General features: G+C 35.0%; 1 protein-coding gene across 1 annotated transcript in view; it reads right to left on the reverse strand.

Annotated features, from left to right (window-relative positions):
- The window catches only part of LOC115226751 (delphilin-like), a 92820-nt gene that overhangs the window by 23035 nt on the left and 45202 nt on the right, over nucleotides 1-24583 (reverse strand). Inside the window, exons 10-23 of the mRNA XM_036500417.1 lie at nucleotides 23389-23459; nucleotides 22021-22169; nucleotides 19202-19286; nucleotides 18166-18308; nucleotides 16666-16715; nucleotides 14432-15068; nucleotides 10184-10801; nucleotides 8734-8864; nucleotides 7884-7962; nucleotides 7561-7626; nucleotides 7232-7359; nucleotides 7035-7103; nucleotides 3023-3109; nucleotides 1329-1397 (exon numbers count right to left, since the gene is read on the reverse strand). Of these exons, the coding sequence (XP_036356310.1) occupies nucleotides 1329-1397; nucleotides 3023-3109; nucleotides 7035-7103; nucleotides 7232-7359; nucleotides 7561-7626; nucleotides 7884-7962; nucleotides 8734-8864; nucleotides 10184-10801; nucleotides 14432-15068; nucleotides 16666-16715; nucleotides 18166-18308; nucleotides 19202-19286; nucleotides 22021-22169; nucleotides 23389-23459 (2382 nt within the window). The remainder of the gene's footprint in view (nucleotides 1-1328; nucleotides 1398-3022; nucleotides 3110-7034; nucleotides 7104-7231; nucleotides 7360-7560; nucleotides 7627-7883; nucleotides 7963-8733; nucleotides 8865-10183; nucleotides 10802-14431; nucleotides 15069-16665; nucleotides 16716-18165; nucleotides 18309-19201; nucleotides 19287-22020; nucleotides 22170-23388; nucleotides 23460-24583) is intronic.

Genomic DNA, 24583 nt, shown 5'->3' on the forward strand with positions numbered 1-24583 from the left:
AATCTTATCTTTTTTAGATTTTAACTTAATCCTTACAAGACAAGTGGGTCATTCAATTGGCCTACAATTTTAGGGGTAAAAATAAAGAACAATTTCATCGAGAATATTCTTTACTGGTTTCAGTGTAGAAGAATCAGAAGATTTCAACAACAGATAGTTACATTAAAACAGAAATAATTACAATTAACTACACATAATATTTTCCTATCAGTTGTAATAATAATATCCTCATTAGAGGTTTTACTTGGTTATTAGAATCTCACTATTTGTTTTATTGATTAGTACTTATTTTATTGACCTCTGAAGGATGGGAGGCAAAGTGGACCTCAGTATATAGACCACCCTTACTTATCAGCCTTCAACACTTGTTCTTCATTATATTCATCCTGTAACCCATTCCTTATCTCTAACCATCTCTTACTCTCCCATACATTTTTACAACCTCAATTCACACATTTTCTGTTCTCCTGTCCCAACTCACTTCTACTCATCTTGTATCTTGAGGGAATACTTTGAAACTGCAGCACCTCTATTTTTATATTTTTCCAGCTCTTTCTTGGCCATCCCACCCTCTCTTTCAAAGGGTGAATAGCCATGTAGTTATCTCTACAGCAAGAAACCTGCTCTGTTAAAATCCCCTCTTTCAGTATTTAATCTCTCATCCCATAGTAAAATGCTGCCTTCATCTCTACTGTAATCCCACCCAGTTGAAGAAAATCTTAGTTTTGCTGAGGACATGACAACCTCACAAGTGCTGGTGCCATGAAAAAAGGCACCCAGTACATGATGTAAAGTGGTTGGCATTAGGAATGGCATTCAATCAGAGAAACCATGTAAAGGCAAACATTTGAATAGAATACAATCTTTGAATCCATCAAATCTTGTCAAAGCATCGCACCTATGCCAGCATGGAATATGGATGTTAAACAATGATGCTCATGATGATATATGCATGTGTGTGTGAATGTTTTGATTCCTTGCTTTACAGGAAAAGCATTGAACTACAAACAGTGACATTTATTGTTTTTCCTTGTCAACAAATTGTCTGCCAGTTTTGTGTTTGTGAAGACACAGGGAAAAAGGTCCCTTGCCTGAAAACAGGTAAAGGTTAGCAATAAGAAGGGCAGCCAACTGTAAGAAAACCTTGTCAATAATATGTATAGAAGGACATGGTCTAGAATCTTTATTCTGTCACAAATATGTGAGCGGTAGTTTTGTGTGTATTCGGGGTGGGTGTAATTATGACTTACTTATAAGGTTAGTATCTGTTCAAATTTGAAGTCATTTTTTAATGACTGTGTTGTGTGACATTAAAACATGATGCTTACCTGTAAAACATTTACTAAAAGATTGCTTTTCCTTAGTTCTACTGAAGCTGTCATGATGTTGTGGATAATCTACAAATGAAACAGCAAAATATTATAACAACAACTGCAACAGCAGCAACAACAACTGATTATGGAAACTACCATGCCAGGAGTGGGGAACCTGTTGCCAGTTAGAGATAGACCCAGGAAGGCATGGGACAAGGTAGTGAAGCATGATCTTTGAACTTTGAGCCTCACAGAGGCAATGTCTAGTGACCAAGACATTTGGTGATTTGCTGTGCTTCAGAGGATGCATCGAGCCAAGTGCACCTGTGCTGGTGGGATGTAAAGAACGTCTTTTGAATGTTGGGCCTCACAGAAGCAAAGTGGTTGAGTTTCTTTTGAGAATTTAGTAAAATAGCTTAGTTATCATTCAGCTAGTGTTAGGAACATAAATTGTGACTAAGCTTTGGTGGAAGATTTTAATTCAAAATTTATGAAAACAGGACATTTGTACTCAGAGCCAGAGCTGGTTTCAGCCGAGTTGGCGATGAAAGGGTTAAACTGAGCATCAACCAAATATATTTACTATGTATGTTCTTTTGACTTTTGTTGCTTTTATTTTTATTTTCAATTTGCCTATATATATGGGTGTGTGTATACACACACACATGCACACATACATACATACATACATACATACATACATACATACATACATACATACATACACACATACATATACATACATACATACATACACACACACATACATATACATACATACATACATACATACATACATACATACATACACGCACACATACATACATATATACATGTGTGTGTGTGTGTGTATTATATTGGTTTATATTTGACCCTCCAAATTTGACAATTTATGTTGTTTTTTTTCTACATCACTCTAACTTGATGGTTCAGCAAAAGAGATCATTAGAACAAGTAAGAGACTTTAAAAAATAAGTAAACTGGTAGATTTGTTTGACCAAATTCTTCGAAGCGGTGCTCCAGCCTGATCACAGTTCAATGACTAAAACAAGGAAAAGATAAAAAATAAAAATAGGAAGATATTTCAAGGTGCAGGTGTAGCTATGTGGTAAAAAGTTTGCTTCTCAACTCCATGGCTATTGGTTCAGTCCCACTCCATGGCACCTTGAGCAAATGTCTTCTCCCAAAGCCTTGTGAGTGGATTTGGCAGACAGAAACTGAAAGAAGCACATTATAGGTATGCGTGTAATGTATACATATAATATACATGCATATGTATGTGCATATGTGTGCATGTGAGTGTGTTTATTATGTCTCCTTGCCTTGAGAGTTGTATACGATTGTCATTTTCATACAAACAAGGTCACTCATTTCCAATTTTCTGTGAGAACATATCTGGCCATGGAGGAGTATTACTTTGCTTGGCAACAGGTGAGGGTTGGTAACAAGAAAGGTACCTAGTCATAGAAAATCTGCCTGAACAAATTCATCTGGCCCATGCAAGAATGGAAAAGTGGACATTAAATGGTAATAATTTCTAGCTTAGTTTTGAAAGAATTTTGTGTTTATAAACTATAGTTGAATGAGATCTATATCAATAATATTCTAGGTAAAACTAGAAATGTATTCTAATATAGAATTAATCTTATTATTCTAAAAGAAGGCAAAAACAGTATTTAGATCAAACTTTATGCAAATATTGTATTCACCGAATTTAATTTAGTGATTCTTTCTTTGAAATCAGCACGGAACAACAACACTTTGAGTCGGTCTTCATAGCTTGGGATTTTTATCAGCTGAAATACAGAAAAAGATATTTATTGGCTGGATTACAGGCTATGTGGTCATGTATACAAACCTTATTTTGGCTGTTGTTTCACTCCTGGGTGAGATATTGATGGCCTGACTATCGGAGTTGTTGGTTTATATTTTATTATATCTAACACTTTGACACAAGAAGACATGGGATGGAGTGATGAGGCCTGATCTTAGGATGTTGGGGCTCATGGAGCAAATGACAATGGACCAAGATGTTTGGCAATATGAGGTACTAGAGAAGACACGGCCATGTCAATGAAACAGTGCTAGAAGAGTTGTTTCTCATCCACTTGTAACAACAAACTTTTTACACACTCTACCCCAAGAAACCAAACTACATCTATTGTCTTCCAATGCCCTCACTGCTCACTGCTTCACCTCCACCATTCTGCCCAGGTTTTCACCAGTTACTGCAACCCCCCCACTCCTTACTTGTGCCTTATTGACAACACCTGACCATGTATATTGCAACCTTTGTACTGTCCTCTTCTTTACTCTACCATCACATCTACCTCTGATCCTTGTTAATTGTGAATATACCCTGGAACTTCACCATCTATCTCCTGCTCTCTCTTACACTGCTGCTGTTTCCTACTTTCTCTCTCTTTCCTTTGCTCTTCCCTCTGGCTGGGTAACCATATATCTCCTCTACAGCAATAACCTATTTCTGCCCTCATTCTTGGTCATTCTCTCTCTCCTCTTGTTTTCCCTCTGACTAGGTAACCAAGTATCTCCTTTACATTAGCACATCTGTTTCTGTCCTCTTTCGTGTATCTCTCTCCCTTCCTCTCCCTCCCTCTCTCTCTCTTACTGGGTGACCATGTACCTCCTCTATAGCAAGACACCTATTTCTACTTCTCTATTTCTCTGTCACACTAATCTTTCATCTGATACTGGGTCACCCCCTCCAATATCCCCTCTTTAATAACAAAACACCTGTTTCTGCCTCTGTCTCTTTGTCACACTCTAACCTTTCATCCTCTGACACAAGTTCCCCTCCTCAAATGCCCCCCTCATAATCCCTTGACTTATGAGTTACTTGGTGACCCTGCCAGTGGTGGTGCCAAGTAAAAAGCATCCAGTCTACACTGTAAAGTGGTTGGCATTTGGAAGGGTATCCAGCAGTAAAAACCATGCCAAAACTAACCCTGCCTGTGCTAGTGCCATGTAAAAAGCACCGAGTCCACTCTGCAGAGTGGTTGATGTTGGGAAGGGTATCCAACCACAAAAACCCTGCCGAATCAGACACAGTAGCCCAGGGTAGTTTTTATACCTGGCTGGCTCCTGTCAACCACCCTACTCATGCATGCATGCATGGAAAATGGATGTTAAATGATGATGATGATGACGAACACTTTGATGTATCAATAGTCAAGACAAGTCTTGTTAATCCAGTCCATCCACCTGTAAGTGGGTACATGATAGATCCCAATTACCTTTGCAAATAACAGATATGGCACATGGTTAATAAATGCTTAGTTGATTTGCAGGGCTGAACTCAAATTTGGAAAATGGTTTGAGTCATAATAGAAGTACATATGAGTGAAGTCTGCCTGTGTGACAGCTGATTTCATTCTTTCCATTAGAGTGATTAATAATAGTAAGTACAGCCAACTGTAATTTGCTCCAACAAAAACAAATTAATTCAACCTATTTTTTGTTTTAATGGTAACACAACAAAAGCAAAGGAAAATAACTGAATTTGGTTTAATTTAAATGACATCAAGTTGGGTAACTTTTCCATTTGCTGAGTTTGGAGGAAGGGGAGGTGCTTGTGATGTTTTGAAGGCCCAACAGGACTGGTGAGCCTGACATCATCAATTTTTGGTTTAAATTTCTGCTGGTTAACACCTACTGGAAAGATGTAGGCAGGGAGGGCCAAAGTTCTTGAGAGAAATAACTAGGTATACTGGTTAGTGCAAGGTTGATGGGGTTAGAGTTTGGATGCAACAAAGGTGATGACAGTTGGATAAATGAGTGGATTGGGAGAGCCTGAGTGGTGGATGTATGAGATCAGTCAGTTCTAAGGAAGGGAAACCATAACTGTAGTGATAGAAAAGACAAAGAGGAGACAGAATGCCTGTAGGTCAGAGGCTGAGTTAGTGACTGAGTACTCATCAGTTAAGTAACTCTCCCCTAGATGTGTGTGTGTGTGTGTGCATAGCAGTACCTATACCCCATTTCTACTTTATGGTTCTTTTACTCTCCACTTTTCTGTTTTATTGCGTTTCATTTTATTGTGTTTCATTCGGCATCAGTTGTTAGTTGTCGGAGCACTGCATCCTTCAAAACTTCCATGCTCTCTGAGATTCGTCAACACTATACCTGATTTTCTCTCCCCATACACACAAGCATGTATCTAACTCATACATTGTTCGCTTTCCAGACATTTGTACATTACTGCATATACTTTATACGTACTTTCTGACAAGTTGTGGTGCACCTGAGCACTGTACACAATAATTTCCTTATATATTATATATTCTGTGTACTATGCAGGAACTTTTGGCTATCATTGCTGTCTTTCTTGCTTCTCTTTTACACTTTGCTGATAAGTTGTAGTGCACCTGAGCACTGTATACAATAGGCTCATTATTATAATTGTTTCAAACTTTGGTACAAGGACAGCGACTTTAGGAGAAGTGTGTTAGTCAGTATTACTGACTCCAGTACTTAAATGATACTTTATTGACACTGAAAGGACGAAAGGCAAATTTGACCCCAGCAGGATTTGAACTCAGAACATAAAGAGCTAGAAGAAATGCTGTTAAGCATTTTGTGTGATATGCTAAGAATTAGAATAATATCACCCTGGATAAAAAATGTTAGTTTATTGTTTGTAACTTTCCTTTTGAAGACCTGTTTATACTCTTAAGTCAGAGACAAGTAAAATGTATTCTGTTGTTATCATGGAAGACTAAGATTTTAAACTTGATCAAATTTTAGTCTTATTTTTTTCATGAGGTAAGTGTATACATCAGCATATTTCTGGGCAGAACAATTATTACCTCATGAGATATTTCCCTTAACTATGGAGGATGTTAACAAGAAATTCAAGAAAAATATAACCTGGGATAAATTGAAATCCTTTCAAGAGTGAGGCTTGTCTTTAATTTGCCCTATGTTGAATAATCAAGATAGAAGTACAAGTGTAACTATTTCTTACTAAATATCAATCATTTTAAGGTAGAGGAGTGATACAGTTGCTTCATATGATGAATTAAAAGCATTGTAGTATTTAGTTACATACCCCTATATTCTGAAATCAAATCTGGCTGGAGCCAACTTTGATTTTCTTTACTCACAGAATCAATAAGCATTTGTTATGTACTGTGCCGGTGGCACGTAAAAGCACCCACTACACTCTCGGAGTGGTTGGCGTTAGGAAGGGCATCCAGCTGTGGAAACTCTGCCAGATCAGATTGGAGTCTGGTTTGCCAGACCTCAGTCAAATCGTCCAACCCATGCTAGCATGGAAAGTGGACGTTAAATGATGATGATGATTAGCTCACCCACTTCTCTACATATCTGTATCCTTGGATCAGTGGGAGAAACCATTATTTCTTATAATGATTGTATGTATGTGTGTGTGTGTTTACATGCTCTTACATAGGTGCACACACACACACACACACACACACACACACACACACCACACACACACACACACACACACACACACCTACTCTCTTACTCTCTGTCTCTCTTTTTCTTTTTCTTTCTCTCACAAAAATGCTCATTCACTTTCCAGGAGTTACACTCTTTCCTTCTCTTATTCTCTCTCTCTTACTCTTTGTCTTGAAAAGATAAAAAAAGAACATGTAACAATAATCAAGACTCTACCCCTTTGCCATGCTGCTGCCAAAGCAAAACAAATCGGAAATCAAAGAGAAGAATCCTTACTTCACAAGTTACTTGGTCAGCTTGGTTTAAGTCTCCGATCTTTCCATTATAGTTTTTAAATTCTTCTTGCTACATGGAATTTAGAAAAATTAAAAAAACATGTTCATAATAATTTTTCAATGTTTATTCAGTATTTACTTTTGGAATATAAGAGAGAAAATCTGAAAAAATATTCTAGGTTTGTCTGTTTTTGTTACCTCTGATTTGCTTGGACAGTACACTAACAGTTGGCGCAAGAATTCATAAGTTAGGAGCTTATCATCAACTGACAATATTGCTGCTTTTATGCTGGAACTTGGTAATTTCAAATGTCCAAGTAGAATGGCTGAAAGAAATATATCAAATATATACTGTATATATACACGGTATCCATAAAGTCTCTTTACAATTTCAAAAATTTATTACAAAAACAATTTATGAGATATGTTTGTTAGATTTGTTCTATGTACTCAGTGGTTATGAAAGGTGAAATTAATTATATTCAGATAATTAGTAAATTGAATTAATATAGATATGTTTTACTTACAAATGTTGTATGATTTTCTTGAATCCAAGATGGATACGATTTTCTTCTTTACAACTTTACTTTTCTCTAAAAAAAGAAACTTCTTATTTAAATGGCATTGTTTAAAAAAAAAGTGTCTTCTTACTCTGTCAGCATGGAATCATGACTGGTTGCTTTGATAGAGTGTTAGATTACCAGAAGAAATGTTGACTGTTTGTATCCCATCATTGACATTTAGCATGGCAAACCAAAAACATAAACAAAACAAAAGAAACAAGAGAAAAACCAATGAAATATAAAAAACAAATAAAAACTTTTATTTATTGATAAATTTTTCTTATTACCTGGCTCACTGGTTTTAAGTGCAAACCTCTTTTCTAGATTCAAAAGAGGGATAATATCATCTGTATCACTTTTATTAACCTAAAAAAGAAAAGAGAAGATTATGTGAACAACAAGTGGAAAAGTTTCATGCCCAGGGCCCTTGCATCACCTTAACCCTTTCAATACCAACCCGGCTGAAAGCGCCTCTGGCTCTGTAGTACAAATGTCATGTTTACATAAGTTTTGAATTTAAATCTTCCACCAAACCTTAGTCACAATTTATGTTCCTAACACTAGCTTAATGATAATGAACTTATTTTATCAATTTCTTTGTTATATTCAAAATAATTGAAAGAAACGCAAAGCATCTCAAAATAAATATGGTAACAAAAGGGTTAAACATTTTTATCAGGATAAAGATTGTCACTGGTAGGAAAGAGCCTGCAAGTTGGACTGGATCTTTTAGTGCATTTCCCTCACCTTTGATGTAATATATTCACTGTTTATGCTGCACTAAAGTACATGCACTAAAGTACATGCACTAAAGTACAACTTCAAATTTTAGCGTCTTCTGCATGTATGAAACCGTGTCTCATTAATGTGAAATTCATTTGTTTTCATACATAATGCACTGGAATTTCCTCTCCTTTCGCGATTTGCCATTAACTGCAGTGATCTCACCTGTGAGGTTGATGCAGTTAATAGAAAAATCTGTGAGGATCAACAAAGGCCATGGGCCTTCTTTTCCTGCACTAATGTACAGAAAAAACAAAATATCTACTCTCACTTCATCTCCCAATATCCAAGCAGGGAACTGTAATCACTGAGTAAATCATTCATTCAAAAATAGTTTGCTGCAAAGATGCTAACCTTATACCAAATAGTATTTTCATTTGGTTCTCCTTCAATTTTCTGCCAGTGTAGCCGTTTATTCTTCAGTTTGCTTTGAGATGTACTCATTACAAAGTTAGGAAGAGGTGGTGGCACTGGTGGAACTATTTCTGAAATATATAAACAAGTAATTTGTCAACCATTTTTTTCTTATGTTAGCATGAGACTTTATGCACATACATACATACATACATGCAAACACTGAAACAGCGGTAAAAATTTAATTACATCATGTAATATTATGTAACAAAGTAATGGTTGTTTCTCTCTCTCTCTCTCTCTCTCAACACACACACGCATGCACATATATAGTATATATATACATATATATTTATAAAATAATTTATCCATCAATTTAGCAATGACCTAACAACTGCTAAAAAAGTAGAAAATTAATAAAAGAAGAAAGAGAAAGAAAAAAAGAAAACAAAAACAAGTTGCCTAAAGTTAACATGTTTGTCCATTTGGCGATCACAAAACAATGATTTCAACCATGCAACAGCACATCAAACAAGGGATGCACCTATTCACAGAAATAGAGAATCACAACTACTCTTGTCCAAACTAACACTTTCTGTGTTTCTGAAACTACAGAAGTGGTAGAATTTCATTGTCACTAATGTGTGATTTCTCCACTGCAGTAATTAAAGTTCCACTCTGCCTGTGACTCCAAAAAGTTTCATCCATCAGCAACCATTGAAGACCTTGACTGACTATGCAACAACTTGACAAAAGATCCAATGTGGATGTGATGGTGGTGGTGAGCAGAAAACCATAACTGTTCCTTCATTTACAACATGTTCTGCACATCTGAAACTTTGGAAGTGGTAGTATTTTATTATTGCAAATGTGTAGAATATCCAAGCTAACTTAACTTGATAATTTAACTCTTAGTTGGGATGGGGTTCTGTCAGTTATGTATCACGCTGTCTTACTAGACCCAAATGCTACACTAGTGTACATTTTCTTTAAAGTGCGAAAGAACTGTACACACATTAGACTCACTCTGTCCTTCTTATACAATGTGTTCCACAGCAAGATAAAGTCATGACAATTGAGCTTGTATCAGAATGGTGGAAATTTTCAAAGAAGTTGAAGAGGTGTCTCCAGACCTTGCAGTACCATTTAACTTGGTGTGTGTTTAGGCCATAAAACATTATTCCAGATGTGGTGGTGATAGAGGTAGTGACGATGGTGGTATCGACGATGATGATGATGATATTGAATTCAATTAGAGGTTACTTGAATTAGCTGGAATGTATCTCTTGAACTATGTCAACAGGATTCTACTAAGTTTTTATTTTACCCTTCATGTTTTTGAATTTGTATTTTCTTTTCAATACAATATCTAGAACATATGGTCATACAAACATTCTTTTTGTAAGAATTAGTTCACTAAAAACACTTTGGATTGAATGTGTAAACATACCTTTCTTGTCCGTTTGAGTGTTTGATTCAAGTTGTTTTATCTTATCACTGACGGATATATGGCTTTTAAGCCATTTCTGTGAATGGTATTTTTCATCTTCTCTCCAAGAATGCACTGGCAAATCAGATTGTGAATTAGAAAGTTCTGCCATTTGATGAAGAACTTCAGTTGCGGTTAGTTTATCAGCACTCTTGTGTTCTTCATTTTCCCCAGTACTAGAATTATTTGATGCTTTGACTTGGTTAGAAAACTTGTTAGAAGAATCCTTTGATGGAATCCTATCATAAGATTTTGACCTCAATTTGTTTTCAATATTGCTTCTTCTAGAATTCCTAATTTTATCTGGGATGAGCTCTTGGGATTTACTGAAAGGTTCCTGTTTAACATGCCGAAGAAGAAATTTGTTTGATTCATGGCTCTTAGAGTCCATTTTCTCATTTTTAGAATACCTGCCAGTATTTGTGGTAGAATTTTGTTTCTTTGATACTATTGGTTCTTCACAGCTTGGTGTATCATGTTCTTGCAATGTTTTCACCTTTAGAGATTCATGAGTAGGTATTATAACAGCATGACCATCTTCTTGAGCTGCTAAATCTGTCAGATCAGCTTTTAAAGAATCTAAAGATGAAAAAAAAATTTCTCAGAATTAAACTATGAAACACAATTTAGTTTTAATTAAAACCCTGTTACTTCTTTTATAAAATTACGATATAGGCAGTCTCAAAATATCTAACTTTCTTGGTGTTACCAGAGAATTATATTAATTAAATGTATTGAGCTTAATCTTCTATTTCATCAGTTGATTTTTATTTATTTGAACCTTTGGATTTGAGACAGTATGAGTGGAATATATTTGCTTTCCATTGGGGTCAGATTAATAGAGAAGTGAGTGAAGGATGTTAGTGACATCTTATGAACTATGTTGTTGTTGTAGACCTTTAAGCATCCTGTCTTTTTCAAGAGTGCTTGACTACAATACCTAATGTATACTTCCCTTATTTGAGCTGGTAAGTTTTAAGTTGGAAAAATTTGGCTGCCATTTCTAACATGCCAATTGACCACACCGAAGCCCCATCCAATTAATTGAACAGCTATTTACAGAAAAGGTATTACAGCCAATGAGGGAAGAAAACTATTTTGTTTGGAAAAATTCAAGTAAGTGATGTGATAAACATTCACTGAGTGAATATTTACTTTATAGATCAATGTTTCCCAGCCCTAGGATTCTATGAGATGTTGCTCAGTGTTTCACAAGAAGTAGTGATAAATCAGCTAATTACATACAAAAGCAATTTGAGTCATTTTTGTGTTTACTTCTATATTCTATATTCATAATTTTCTTATACACGTTGGGAAAATCCTGGCAATTACAGGCTGTAGGACAACTTTACAAAAGAAAAATGACTCCTTCATAAAGAATTGAAGAAGAATTTGATGTAAACATAGCCCTGGTTAAGTTGAAATCTCTTTAACCCTTTTTGTGGCATTTGATGGATTTGGCATTTTCAAAACTTTTAAAGACAGTTTTATGATTTGCTTAATCTCTAATGGAATTTAATTTCTCGAAAGAGGAAGATTAATAAAGATATATCAAGAGTTTTATGTAGGAATTTCTCAAGACATGGAATGTATTTCAAGGGTTCTGTGAAAGTAAAAAGATTGAGGAACATAGCTTGAAATAATATACTCAGATAGTTGTTACACAGACCAGTGCTTCTCAAACTATTTGATGTGGCGTACCGGCAGTTTTTTTTTTCCAATGTGCCAGGGATCAGTAATATTTCTTAGTAATATACTGGAAACAGTATATATAATGAATATAATAAAAGTTGATAATTTGTAAACAAATAATACAATATTACATAAGCATTTTATAATGTTTCTTTCTTTTCTGGAAACTTGCTGCATACTGGCAGCTGGTGGCTCACGGACCAGCACCAGTCTGCAGACCACCACTTTGAGTGGCACTGACATAGACCAATGTCTTCAATACTTGGAAAATTTCAGATGACAACTTTCTGATCTTTGTCACAACCTGAAAAAAAGCATTATATGAAATAATGGAAGATTGTACATGTTGGTATCTAAGTCAATGCATTTACCTTGCTTTATGATAAACTTACTTTCTCCCATTTATCAACTTTTGTAGTTTGTATCAAATAATACTGACAAATGTTGACAATTTTATTTCAAATTCACCTCCCAACTCTTACAACTGATACCTGCCAATCTCATTGCTCCTGTCAGTATCTGAAACATTTGTCTTGTACTCTTTTAATAAAAAAAAGTTATTTCAAACTTTTCTTCTGGGACCTTTCAGCCTCTCTGTCTCCTTAGATATTTATCCTGTCTCTGGCTACATTCAAGATTTTAAAACCTTATGATGTGTGAACTTTGAAACCACACTCAGCTCACTACATAAGAAAGAGAGCTACTCGGATACCTCTGACTATATCTGTTCCTCTATATTTATCACTAAAATCACTTGTGTGAAAAAGTAAGCATAGAAGCATCTTCCTCTTTATATGTACTGATTAGCAATATGCAGTGCTGCAGAACACTCGACCACCTATGGTGAAATGTACCATGACACTAGAGTAATGTTTGGAAGCTGAGATATTTTGCACACTGCTAAACACACAACATTCATTTTGCTGCTTAAACCTTTTGAATCCATTGATTCCCCTCTGTTCTTGTTGCTCACTCTCCACTCATTGCTCTATTTCATTCCTGTGACTGTCCCACTCTTTACTAAGCCTATGTATCAGAGACTGCTTTGGTCAGACCTTACCAAACTACTAGATCAATGTATAAGAGACTATACTGGGCTATCCTCTACAATTCCTTCTCTCTAGTGCATCTACTTTATAATCTGTACTCACACTCTCCTCACCCTCTCCTAAGGTCACTTCTATTACCTGCTATCACCCACCTAACATTTATCTTATCTCGTCACCAACCCTTACTTTTGTCCACCTCTGCTGTTACCAGTCAGTCTCTAGTCTTTATCTTACTCTGTCACCTTCCCATAATTTTGTCCACTTTTGCTGTACTAAATAATCCTGTCCCTTACATCATACTACTACTTTCTTTCTTCCACCTAGTCATCAAGGCCCTTCTGATGTCATTGATCTCTTTTCTAATCTCCCTCTTTGGTCACTTGAGCAAATGTACATGCTCTAGGTTACTGTGTACTCTCAGCACTTGCAACTCTCATCCATTTTCAAACTTGATGCTGGTGTCACTGCTCTTTCTGGTTTCATGTTCGAGTTCAAAATACTCTCTACATCACATCACTCTTCCTATACTGATGCAAACCGATTGCTTGTCTTCCTTAAAAATGATGGGTGAATGAGATTATCTTTCTAGTGCTGGTACCACAATATGCACCCAGTATTTCCTGTAATTGTTGGCAAACTGAGTGGAGAATGTATAGGGTCCAGAGGTTGTAAAATTATGTTCTCTACCACAATTAACTAAAGACCACATTCCTTTTATGAGAGATATATACTTCATTTAAAAGAGTACCATTTTAAAGTATGTCATATTTTCTTCTCACATCTAGAGTTACCATACTTCCCTTTTGATCAACATGTTCTTAGCAGTGAATCCAAAAGCTCCTTTTCTTTTATGAACTAAAGCTGAAAGCAAGGTCACCCTTTACTTATTAAAGGTATTACTCATTGTGATCAACTAAATGTGATGGGAAAAAGCTTTGTTAATCTTGGAAGATTTCAAACTATTAAACCTGAGACTTTTATAAGCAAATATATCTATTACCTTTACTTCAATGCCAACTTGTAGACTCTATCATATTACTATATCATTGATATTTCCCTACCATGAAAAACTCCCTCAGGTTTTGTAGTCTTGCAAGCTGCATGGCAACCTTACTACCACAAAAAAAGTACACAGTACATACTGAAAAATGGTTAGCATGGAAAATATGCTAAAGCAGACACTGAAGCATAATATGGTCCTTGGACTCACTGGATCCTGTCAAATCACTCAACCCATGCCTGTATAAAACATAGACACTAAATGATGATGATGTTGATGATGAAGATGATGATGATGATGATGATGATGATGATGATGAAAAAAATATCATGGATGGTATTTTCATGTTCTCAAAAAGTATGTGTTTGGAAGTCAGATCTGGAAAATTTCAGGCATCAATTGAAATTGAAATTGCTTTCCTTTTCTATTTAAAATCATTTATAAAATAAACTTACCAACGAAACTAACCTTGTGTTCCAGATGTAACTAAAGAATTGGTACTTTGACTTTTTCCCTTTGGTACAAGGTTCTTCTGTTTATTCTTCACATCCTTGCTTGTTGATGGAAGAGGATTGCTGTTATTTTCTGGCTTCTCGCTTTGCTGCTGATGCTCAGATTCTCTTTTACTTTGAGTCAAATCTGTGGTTTTAAGTGGAACTTTATTTGTTGAGTCTGTATTGTAAAAGTCTGGCAAAGTTCTTGTCTGATTACCTTTTACAGAAGATGGCAATTTGTAGTTTGCTTTGGATTTGTGTTTTGGAAAACTTGGGAGTTCAGATACAGAATTACTGTTGTGAGCAACACCATTTTGTGTTACAGGTGGGAGCTTTCTATTAGAATTAGAAGATTTCTTTAAGAAACTTGTCAAGAGTTTATCATGAACCGTAGGTTGAGATTCTGATTGGTTGTCTGCATATGACCAAAACATCTTCTCACATTCTGTGCAACTTTTGGATTTACTATGTTGGTGACTTGCTGCCAAAACAACCTGACTTTCTTCATATGACAGAGATGAAGATGAAGCCGAAATGGAGTTGTCACATACAGAGGAATCACTCATATCATTTGCAGTATTGTCGATGTTTAAGGGAAATTGTTTTATTACCTGAAATATATTTGAAATATTTTATTATAATCAACAATATATTACATGATTATAATACATATATTTTAAGAAAACATTATATGACATGATTTTTCAGTGTTGGTCTCTACAAGTAACCTACTTTTTATATAGTTGATATTATAAAGATCTTACATCTAAGATCAAAGTTTCATATTTAAGGACCTTTTACCTCTGTTGGTAGGTAGGCAAGCAGGCAGGTAGGTAGGTAGGCAGGCAGGCAGGTAGGTAGGTAGGTAGGTAGGTAGTAGGTAGGTAGGTAGGTAGGTAGGTAGGTAGGTAGGTAGGTAGGTAGGTAGGTAGGTAGATAGGTATGTAGGTAGGTAGGATGATCGTATGATGCATGTGCATGAACAGCACTACCACATGGTAGTGAGACATGGGCCCTAAATGCAGGGGACATGCAAAGACTAGAGAAGAATGAAGGCAAAATGCTCTGCTAGATGTGCATTATCAACAGAGTGCTAGTGTGTTGAGAGAAAAGTTAAGCACAAGAGAAACTAGATGCAGTGTGCAAGAGAGAAGACTGCACCGGTTTGGTCATGTGATGTGGATGGATGTGCACAGTTGCATAAAGAAGTACCGATCACTTAAAGGGGATTGAACTTGTATGGAAGGGAAGACCCAGGAAAATATGTGATGAAGTACTGAAGGCTGATCTCAAGACAGTGAGCATTATGAAGGAGAGGGCATAGGACCAAGATATGTTGTACTCAAGAAAACCTGTCCACTACAGTAGAATTGATATCCTAAATCACCTTGGTTAATGCTTGTCTGTGAGGAGCTCTGCTCCGTGCCCACCTGCATCCTCTCTGCCCCGTCAACCCATTTCCCCACCACTTTTCCTCACCTAACACAAGTCACCTCTCTCACCACCTGAGAGCAGAAAAGGTACATCTTACATCCCCTGCTTTCTCAGTTATCTCCTTTCCCACCCTGAACCTCTTCCATTTCCCATTATCTTCCCCCACCCACTGTCTCCACCAATCACCTCCTTTCTGTACCCACTCCATCCTGTGTTGTTCTCCATCACCTCACTTCCTCACTTATCCCCATCACTTTACTTATCTGCTATCACCCTCAATTCCTTCACATACCTAACACACAACCGACGCCCTTGAGCCTCTCTTATATTTCACTCTACCTACCTACCTACCTACTTCCCTACCAACTGCTTACCTACCACAAATGGAAGACACACACATACATACATAAACAATAACAGTACAAACACACTTGAGTATTAAAGTAACATGCATACCCACTACGCCAGAATAAGTTTATCCACTGTGTACACTTACATATATGCACATTCTAACTAATTCACATATTCACAAACCATTTTTTAAGTCTCTTGACTTAAGCAAAAGTGACTTGTCACTTTGTTAGTGACCAACTTGAATTATGCAAAGAAAAAAAAAACTTTAATAAATCCCAAAGCAAAGCATATATCCATATATGCATACACATGTGAACACGCATGCACATACATGTGAATACAAATACTTTGATGCATGGAAGGAAAATTGATACTTTTATAGTAAAAAAGAACAAATCTTAAAACATTGTTATTACTTACAGTATTTTCTTCATTATAATTTACTGCAGAAATGGAGGAAAATGCTGCACCTAGAAAAGACAAATGTAATAATTTACACCTAAAATATCAGAGAGAAAAGAAGATTTGGCAAGAACAATCCTATATTATGTAGCTTATATTAACAATATTAGAAGGATTAAAGGCAAAAGCAGTTCAACCACGATGGCTTAGAATCATGAAATAATAATAATAATAATAATGGGGTTGGACGGCTCGACCAGGGTCTGGGAATCCTGGTGCAGCCTCCTGGCTTCCCAGACCCTGGTCGAACCATCCAACCCATGCTAGCATGGAAAATGGACATTAAACGATGATGATGATGATGATGATGATGATGATGAAATTATTGTATACAGTGCTCAGTTGCACCACAACTTGTCGAAAGTGCATATAAAGCATATGAAGTAATGTACAAATGTCTGGGAAATGAACAGTGTATGAGTCAGATACATGCTTGCGTGTGTATGGAAGGGAGAAAATCAGGTGTAGTGTTGGCGAATCTCAGGAAGCATGGAAGTTTTGAAGGATGCAGTACTCTGACAACTAGCAACTAATGCCGGCAGTTTGTTCCATACTTCAGCAACTCTTAGCGTGAAAAAATGTTTCCATAAGTCATGGGAGCTGTGCTGTTTTCTGACTTTGTAAACATGTCCACAGGTTTTAGACAGGTGGAGTTTGAAAAGGTGATCAGAGTTGTTAGATTATAGGGCATCTAATTACTGTATTTTATTATGTTCTTTAATTTTTTCTATTTTAGAGATCTATCGTTCTTCTTTCCACTTCTACTTTTATACTTTATGACTTATTTGCATTATCTCATTATCTTTTCTCCTCTCTTTCTTCATCCATCCTTCCCTATATTTCAGTATCTGTTCACCTGAACACCTGTCAGCTAGATGACCACTGACTGTTTCTATCTCTGCTTCTAACTTTTTTCCTTCTCAACTGCTCTATCTCCCATCTACATTTTTATCTATCTAAACTACCATTCTTTGCAATATTTTATTTCTCTCTTCCACTTATTGCCACTGCTTTTTTCCTTCCACACTCCTCAAATGTGACAGAAAGAGAGAAACTAATGAACAAAAAAAAAAGGCTCTTGACCATTTATACATACAAAAATATATAATACTATGGAATATTGTTTTGTTTTTGGTGTGGAAAATGTGCTATATTCTCAGGGAAAGAAAATGTAAATGTTTGTGCTTTTTCTAGGAATGCAATTAAGAATAAAATGGTTTTGAGTGGCGTTTGAAACCTCTTTTTTAGTTTTGGTTGACTGGGAGCTTACTTTTTGCTTAACAGTGTTTGTCACATTATATTTTATGAAAATTGTTCATCAATAAATTAATGTATTTTTAATGAAATGGGAAAATATTGGATATTTTGAATGAAGACAAGATAGTATTTGATTCCTAAAAAAATTCAGTTTTCAGCAAAGGTAAAAACAAAACAAAATGGGATTGGAATGATACTTACCAAGATGTTTATTACTTGATAATATTTTCCCCTTTATTAATGCTTGATGTGTAGGAATAAGATCTGATAAAATACTTAACCATACTGTTTGTTTTGCTGGGGTATTTAGAATATGTTCTATATTGATGATGCTTCCAAATGTTCTGAAAAAGAAAGATTTTATTCTAAATAAAAATTTAGTTGAAAATTGTTCTTAACCAAAACTTTTCATCAGCGATATTTTACTCAAATAGATAAAATGTTTTTATATTCATATTGTCATTAACACTTTGAGATTCATTCAATAGAGTGCATATACATGACACAGTGTGATAATTTTCAAAACAGGATTGAAGGCCTCATTTCTATTGAAGTTGGTTGCTGCATCTTTTTAGCTATATCAGTGTGTTATTTCTGAATATTGTTCTGGAACCCAAACAGTTTGAAGAAAGCCACTCAGGAGATAGGTATGGCAGCTGAAATGTAGTTGATAAGAGACTGCAGGTGGAACCCTTCCACAGGTGAAAAGTAATTCAGTCCTTACTACCTCTCTCACATGAAATATACAGGCTAAGGGTTGAATTGCTTGTGCCCCTGAGATATCTGTTGATGATACAGAAGAGGTTGTAATACCCCTGAGTAACTCCTGAGGTTTCTGCATGGGCCAAAGCATTTCTGATGTTTATATCATTTAGAGTAGAATTTTTCATATCTGAAATCTTTAGATATGATTTTTAAAAATTTTGAAATCATTCTTATTAATGAAATGATGGTATAGTTCTTACACAGCTAAACTTAATGGGTATTTAAGCAATGTGACTGCGAATAGTTGATGGCTTAGATGTGGTATTGAAATATGCAAATACATATTTTTCTATCATCAATCACATTGTTTACATTGATATATTCATTTAGGAAATGCTGTAACTTGTAGTGCTGGCTCTAAAAACTATAGAGATAAACTTAAAAGTGAATATATATAAATATATATAATTATAAAACAAATAGCTTTTGATGATTACAATATTTGTTAATTAACAATAATAATTTTAATTACTTATTCACTGCATAAACATCAAGGTTATTTTTGACTTTATTATTTTCACATGTGCTCAGGTGATGTTCCATAAGACTTCTGTTATCTAAAATATAAATAAATATGGAAGCAAAAATGAGATAAAACTAACAAAAACAAATTAAATAGAAAATATTTATAGAGTCGTGATACATGGTGAAAGCTAGTTGAAGAACCTCCTGATAGGAGCTGTATTGTATGTAGATTAAGCCCACAAGCAAACTGTAAAGCTAGGAATGTAGTCTATACTATAAGATGTACAGAGGAATAGTGCAGAAACAAGACAACTACATACATAGGAGAGACAGCACAGAGTATAGGAGAGCGGGTAAATGAGCATTGGAGGGAACTTAAAGAAGAGAAGAGCTCATCAGTTTTATACCAGCATACCAAGTAGGAGCACGGGGGCTCACTCAACAACATAGAAGTTAAAATCTTTTCCACACATAGAACCGATGCAATGCTTAGACAAGCCTATGACAGAATAAGATCCCCATAAACTGATAATAATATGAAACTAATACAATACACAAATAAATAAATGGAATTACATAATTATATACATAAACAAAATAATATAAATTAGATTAAATTAATACAAAAGAAAGAAAGAAATGAAAAAGTTAGTAGATTAAAACAGATGAATAAAATAAGTAAAAATAAACTAAACGAATGGGTATAAACAGGGGATACTGATAATGCGGGTACCATACATATTCCCACACACACACTTACTAAATATAAACACACATAGGGATATATGCATGTGCAAATAAAGACACACAGAGATATACGCATGAGCAAGTAAAGACACATACAACAGGGATACAAAATGGCAGATCATTAGTAAGGAAAGGCACATAAAAAAAGGAAAGAAGAAAGCAAAGGACCGCTGATTGAATGAACTCTGGCCGATATACAATTAATACAGAATAAAGCTGAAGCAAGCGAACACCAAATATATAGTGTGTGTGTTTTCATTGGCTAAACTGGTGACATGACTGTCCCCAAATACAATAATATCTGTTACAACACATGAATTCACATAAATAATCTTGCATGGTCTGGTTTTCAAGTTTTTTATTATGGTATTTTAACATTAAAAAAAAATATTTTGTAATGCTCATAAAGTAAAATTAGCACTTTCATACATAGAGTAATCATCAGATTTCAAATGTGTCTAACTGACAGTTGAGTTCTTGACAACTTTATTTCCTCTTAGAATGCTCCAACAAGCTGAATTTTTAGAATATGGTTGTGACCACATGCTGCTGTAATTTTTAATCTACATCATTAACTGGTTATTATATTATTGTTGTTATTTCTGCTTGAACATTTTAATAAACCATTTTTCTTTTATCTTTCTTCCAAATTATACCAGCCAAATATATTTATAATTATTTTTCTACTGTAAAAATCTCTATTTGCTGACTAATAAGATTGAAACCTGTCAGTAACCATTAACTTGCCTGTTTACAAAGCTTTTCCTTTTAAGCATGAAAATTCAATTTTTTTGTGAAATAAGTTCCTAACATCTTAAAAATTATCTCCCCTTTCCTTTTTGAGTCAAAGAATTACTGTTAGATTTATATTTCCTTGCTCCAATTAAGGTGCAAATTTCAATCTATTACAAATGTTTTGTGCACATCGCTTCCCTTTTGTTACCCTATTTTTGTTGAAATATACTGCCTTTATTTAAATTTGAAAATCATGAAAACTTTAGTAAAATAACTTTGCCATTATTATGTTTGGATTATTAATTAAAATAAAATTTTCATAGAAAGTTTTAATTTACATAATTTTAAAATTTATATCATAAACCCAGGGTAATTGCAACCAGGTTTATATCAAAAGGGTCAATTATATTGCTATAAAGTTTCATATATAATGTACATTTGTTTCACCAAAATGAAGATTGAAATAAGGGTTTATGTAATACTTAGGCTACAGAATTTTTCCTTACCCATTTTTATGAATAAAAAATTAAAAAAAAATTAATGTAATAAAGCTTTATTATTTTTTAGATTAGTTTTTTTATTGGGTTGTCCGGAAAGTTTGTGCCGATTTTTAAAGGAAAGAAAAAGGTCAATAAATACTTGCCATTACATTTTTAATCAACCAAATATGAACTATTTTGTTGCACAATGTGTCTCCATCTTTCCTTTAACCTGAAAATACTCTCTTCCCAGAATTGAGGTGGTTTCATGGCAAAGAATTCATCAAGGTATCTTTTTACGTCATCCAAGGAATTGAAATTTTTACCATTAAGACTATTCTGCAGAGTGAAAATCTGAAGGAGCAATATCTGGTGAATATGGAGGGTGGGGTAATACATCCCAGCCAAGCTGCAGCAATTTTTGTCTGGTTCCCAAAGCATCAAGAGCCGAAAATGAACTTTCTTATCTTCCATTTTAAAGGGTTACAAAATTAACACAGGTTATAGGAACATAAACCTTTTTCCACGAAAAGATAGCTTAAACTGTGCTCTAAATGGAGGTGAAGTCAAATCCTATTTTATAGACTCAACCATGTTCTAAAATAAGTTGAAAGGTAAGCTACTATAAATCGGCACAAACTTTCCAGACAACCCAATATTATATATATCTTTTATATTGAATAAAATATTAGCTTCAAATTTTTGGCACAAGGCCAGTAATTTCAAAGAAGTGGATAAGGCAAACATCAATTTCAGTGCTTAAATGATACCTTGATTTGAAAGGGATGAAAGGCAAAGTTGATCCTGGTGGGCTCAAGAGAGAGAAAAAAGAATGAAAGGGAACATGTAAGCTGAAACAACATACTGTTATTTAAATATTCATTGAGGTTCTCTTTTACTCGAATGTATTTTCTGTCCTTTGTTGACATTTTCAGTATTAAGAACAACCAGAGAGATTTCTTGGATGGAGTGTCCAGAATTAATCGCAGATATGTTAATAACCTAATGATGTTACTGAATAAAAAAAAGTAGAAGCAAAAATATAAAAGTAAAACAATAATATATAGGAAATATATATTGGGTATATAAATCCATCCTATTTTTGCTAGTATGGATAGACTGATTGAAACTGATGATGACTATAACAACAACAACATGGACAATGATGATGACAATGATGATGACAACATTGACAACAATGGTAATGATAATGATAACAATGGTGGTGATGGTGACGATGATGATAATGACAATGACAACGAATGCACTGCTGCCACCAACTCACCTGCCACTGCTGCCTTTGCCAATAATAAGATGAAAATAACGATGGGAGTGGTGATGTTGATGCTTTTTTTTCTATAAAGGCTTTTACGTGCCACCGGCACGAGGGCCAGTCAGGTGGTACCATTGCCAGTACCATTTGACTGGCCCTTGTGCCAGTGGTACATAAAAGCACTCACTACACTCTCAGAGTTGTTGCCATTAGGAAGGGCATCCAGCTGTAGAAACTCTGCCAGATCAGATTGGAGTCTGGTGCATCTATCTGGTTTGCCAGACCTCAGTCAAATCGTTCAACCCATGCTAGCATGGAAAGCGGACGTTAAACGAGGATGATGATGATGTAAGTTGAATAAGTGAGGCAGTAGCTCACAGCTATCATCCCTCTTCTGACTAGTGACGTTGATGTGATTTAATGTTTATCAGAGAAGCACTAGTAGGTCAAAAATTACAGCCGACAGCAATTCTGGGAAAGTGGGATTAGAATAAGGTTTAAAGATTATGATGCTCTCAAGACAGCTTGAATTCCTACAGGCTTTCTCCAAGTCAACAAAAGCCAAGTACAGAGGTTTATCTTTGGCTAGATATTTCTCCTGCAGTTGCCTAACCAGAAATATAGCATCTGTGGTGCAGAAAACCAAACTGCATCTCACTTAGGCTAACTCACTCCCTAATTAGTTGGGCTATGACCCTTTCTGTAACTTTCATTACCTGATCCAATAATTTGATACCCCTGCAGTTATTTCTGCCTAAAGAATCACCTTTACCCTTGTAGCAGTTGACTATGTTGCTGCTACACCGGTCATTGGGTATGACTCCTTCATGAACTACCTGATTTGCGAAGTGGACGACAAGACCATAACCCACTCCCCCGATAAGTAAATGTATGAAGAAAAAAGAAAAGAAAGAAGATTGAAACCATGTAAACAATTCTCTAGTGACAAATATGCATTACCTGGAATTAATGTACTGGAAAAAGTAAAGCAACAATAATTTTCGTTCCTGTGATGTTAATAAATATTCCATCTGAAAATGTAGATCATGGTTTCATATAAATTCTCTGTTATAGACATCTTACATAATTTATAATTCAGTATTTCCTCTTATAATGATTTATTACATCTATTACATAATACCGTTAGATAAGAGAAATGAAATCCCTATTTTACTTGAAAATATTGATTTCTAACATTGGTTTATTGGCTACAGATTTGTGAGGATACTACAATCAGTTAAATTAGTCCCAGTATTTGAGAGGTGCCTATTTTATCATCACTACAAGATGGAAGACAAAGTTAACTTCAGTGGGATTTGAACTCAGAATGTAAAGCAACATCATTAACCCTTTAGCATTTAAACTGGCAATAACCAGCCCTGTTTTATGTTCAAACTGGGCAGATCTGGCCTTTCACACCTACCTGACAATGTCATTCAAATCATAAACAATCAAATCATTGGAATTTCACAGCTATGAGATAATGCATGATTAATTCAAAACAATGTGAATTAAAAAGCATTATATTTGACAGAGTAATCTGAATGCTAAAGGTTAATTACCACAATGGATTAAGGCAAACAAAATAATAAATAAGGTGATCTGTTTTCCTTGAAAGCTGTGAACAAACACTAGCCATTGTTCCAAAATTTCTGTCTATATACTGAATATTTTGGTTGTTTCAAGATCTCTGATGTTACTCTCTCAAGATAGTAATGTGTAACACAAATAAAAGGAAACATCAAGCTTTAATATTTTTAAAATCTGAGTTCAAATCTCACTGAAGTTCACACTGCCCCCCATTCTTCTACATCAGATAAAATAAGTATTATAAGTATGTGTCTAAAATGTCTGACAACAACAACAAAGGGGATAACTCCAATAAGATCAGTTGATTGAAATTTCTGGATAATATAGATAATGCAGAATGGAATGGATTTCATCTTTGAAACCAACTAGATGAATACTATAGTAAATTACCTTTTCACGATATATTTATATTAAGCATGGTACATAGATAGCTAGAGGTTTAAGGTTTGAAATTTGGGAGAGTCTGTTAGTTGATTATATTGACTCCAATACATGACTAGTACTTTATCTTATAGACTTGTCCCCTTCCCCAAAAGAGTGCGATTTAAACTCAGAACATAATGAA

Source organism: Octopus sinensis, linkage group LG2 (genome assembly GCF_006345805.1).
Source record: "Octopus sinensis linkage group LG2, ASM634580v1, whole genome shotgun sequence".
Classification (NCBI taxonomy): Eukaryota; Metazoa; Mollusca; class Cephalopoda; order Octopoda; family Octopodidae; genus Octopus; species Octopus sinensis.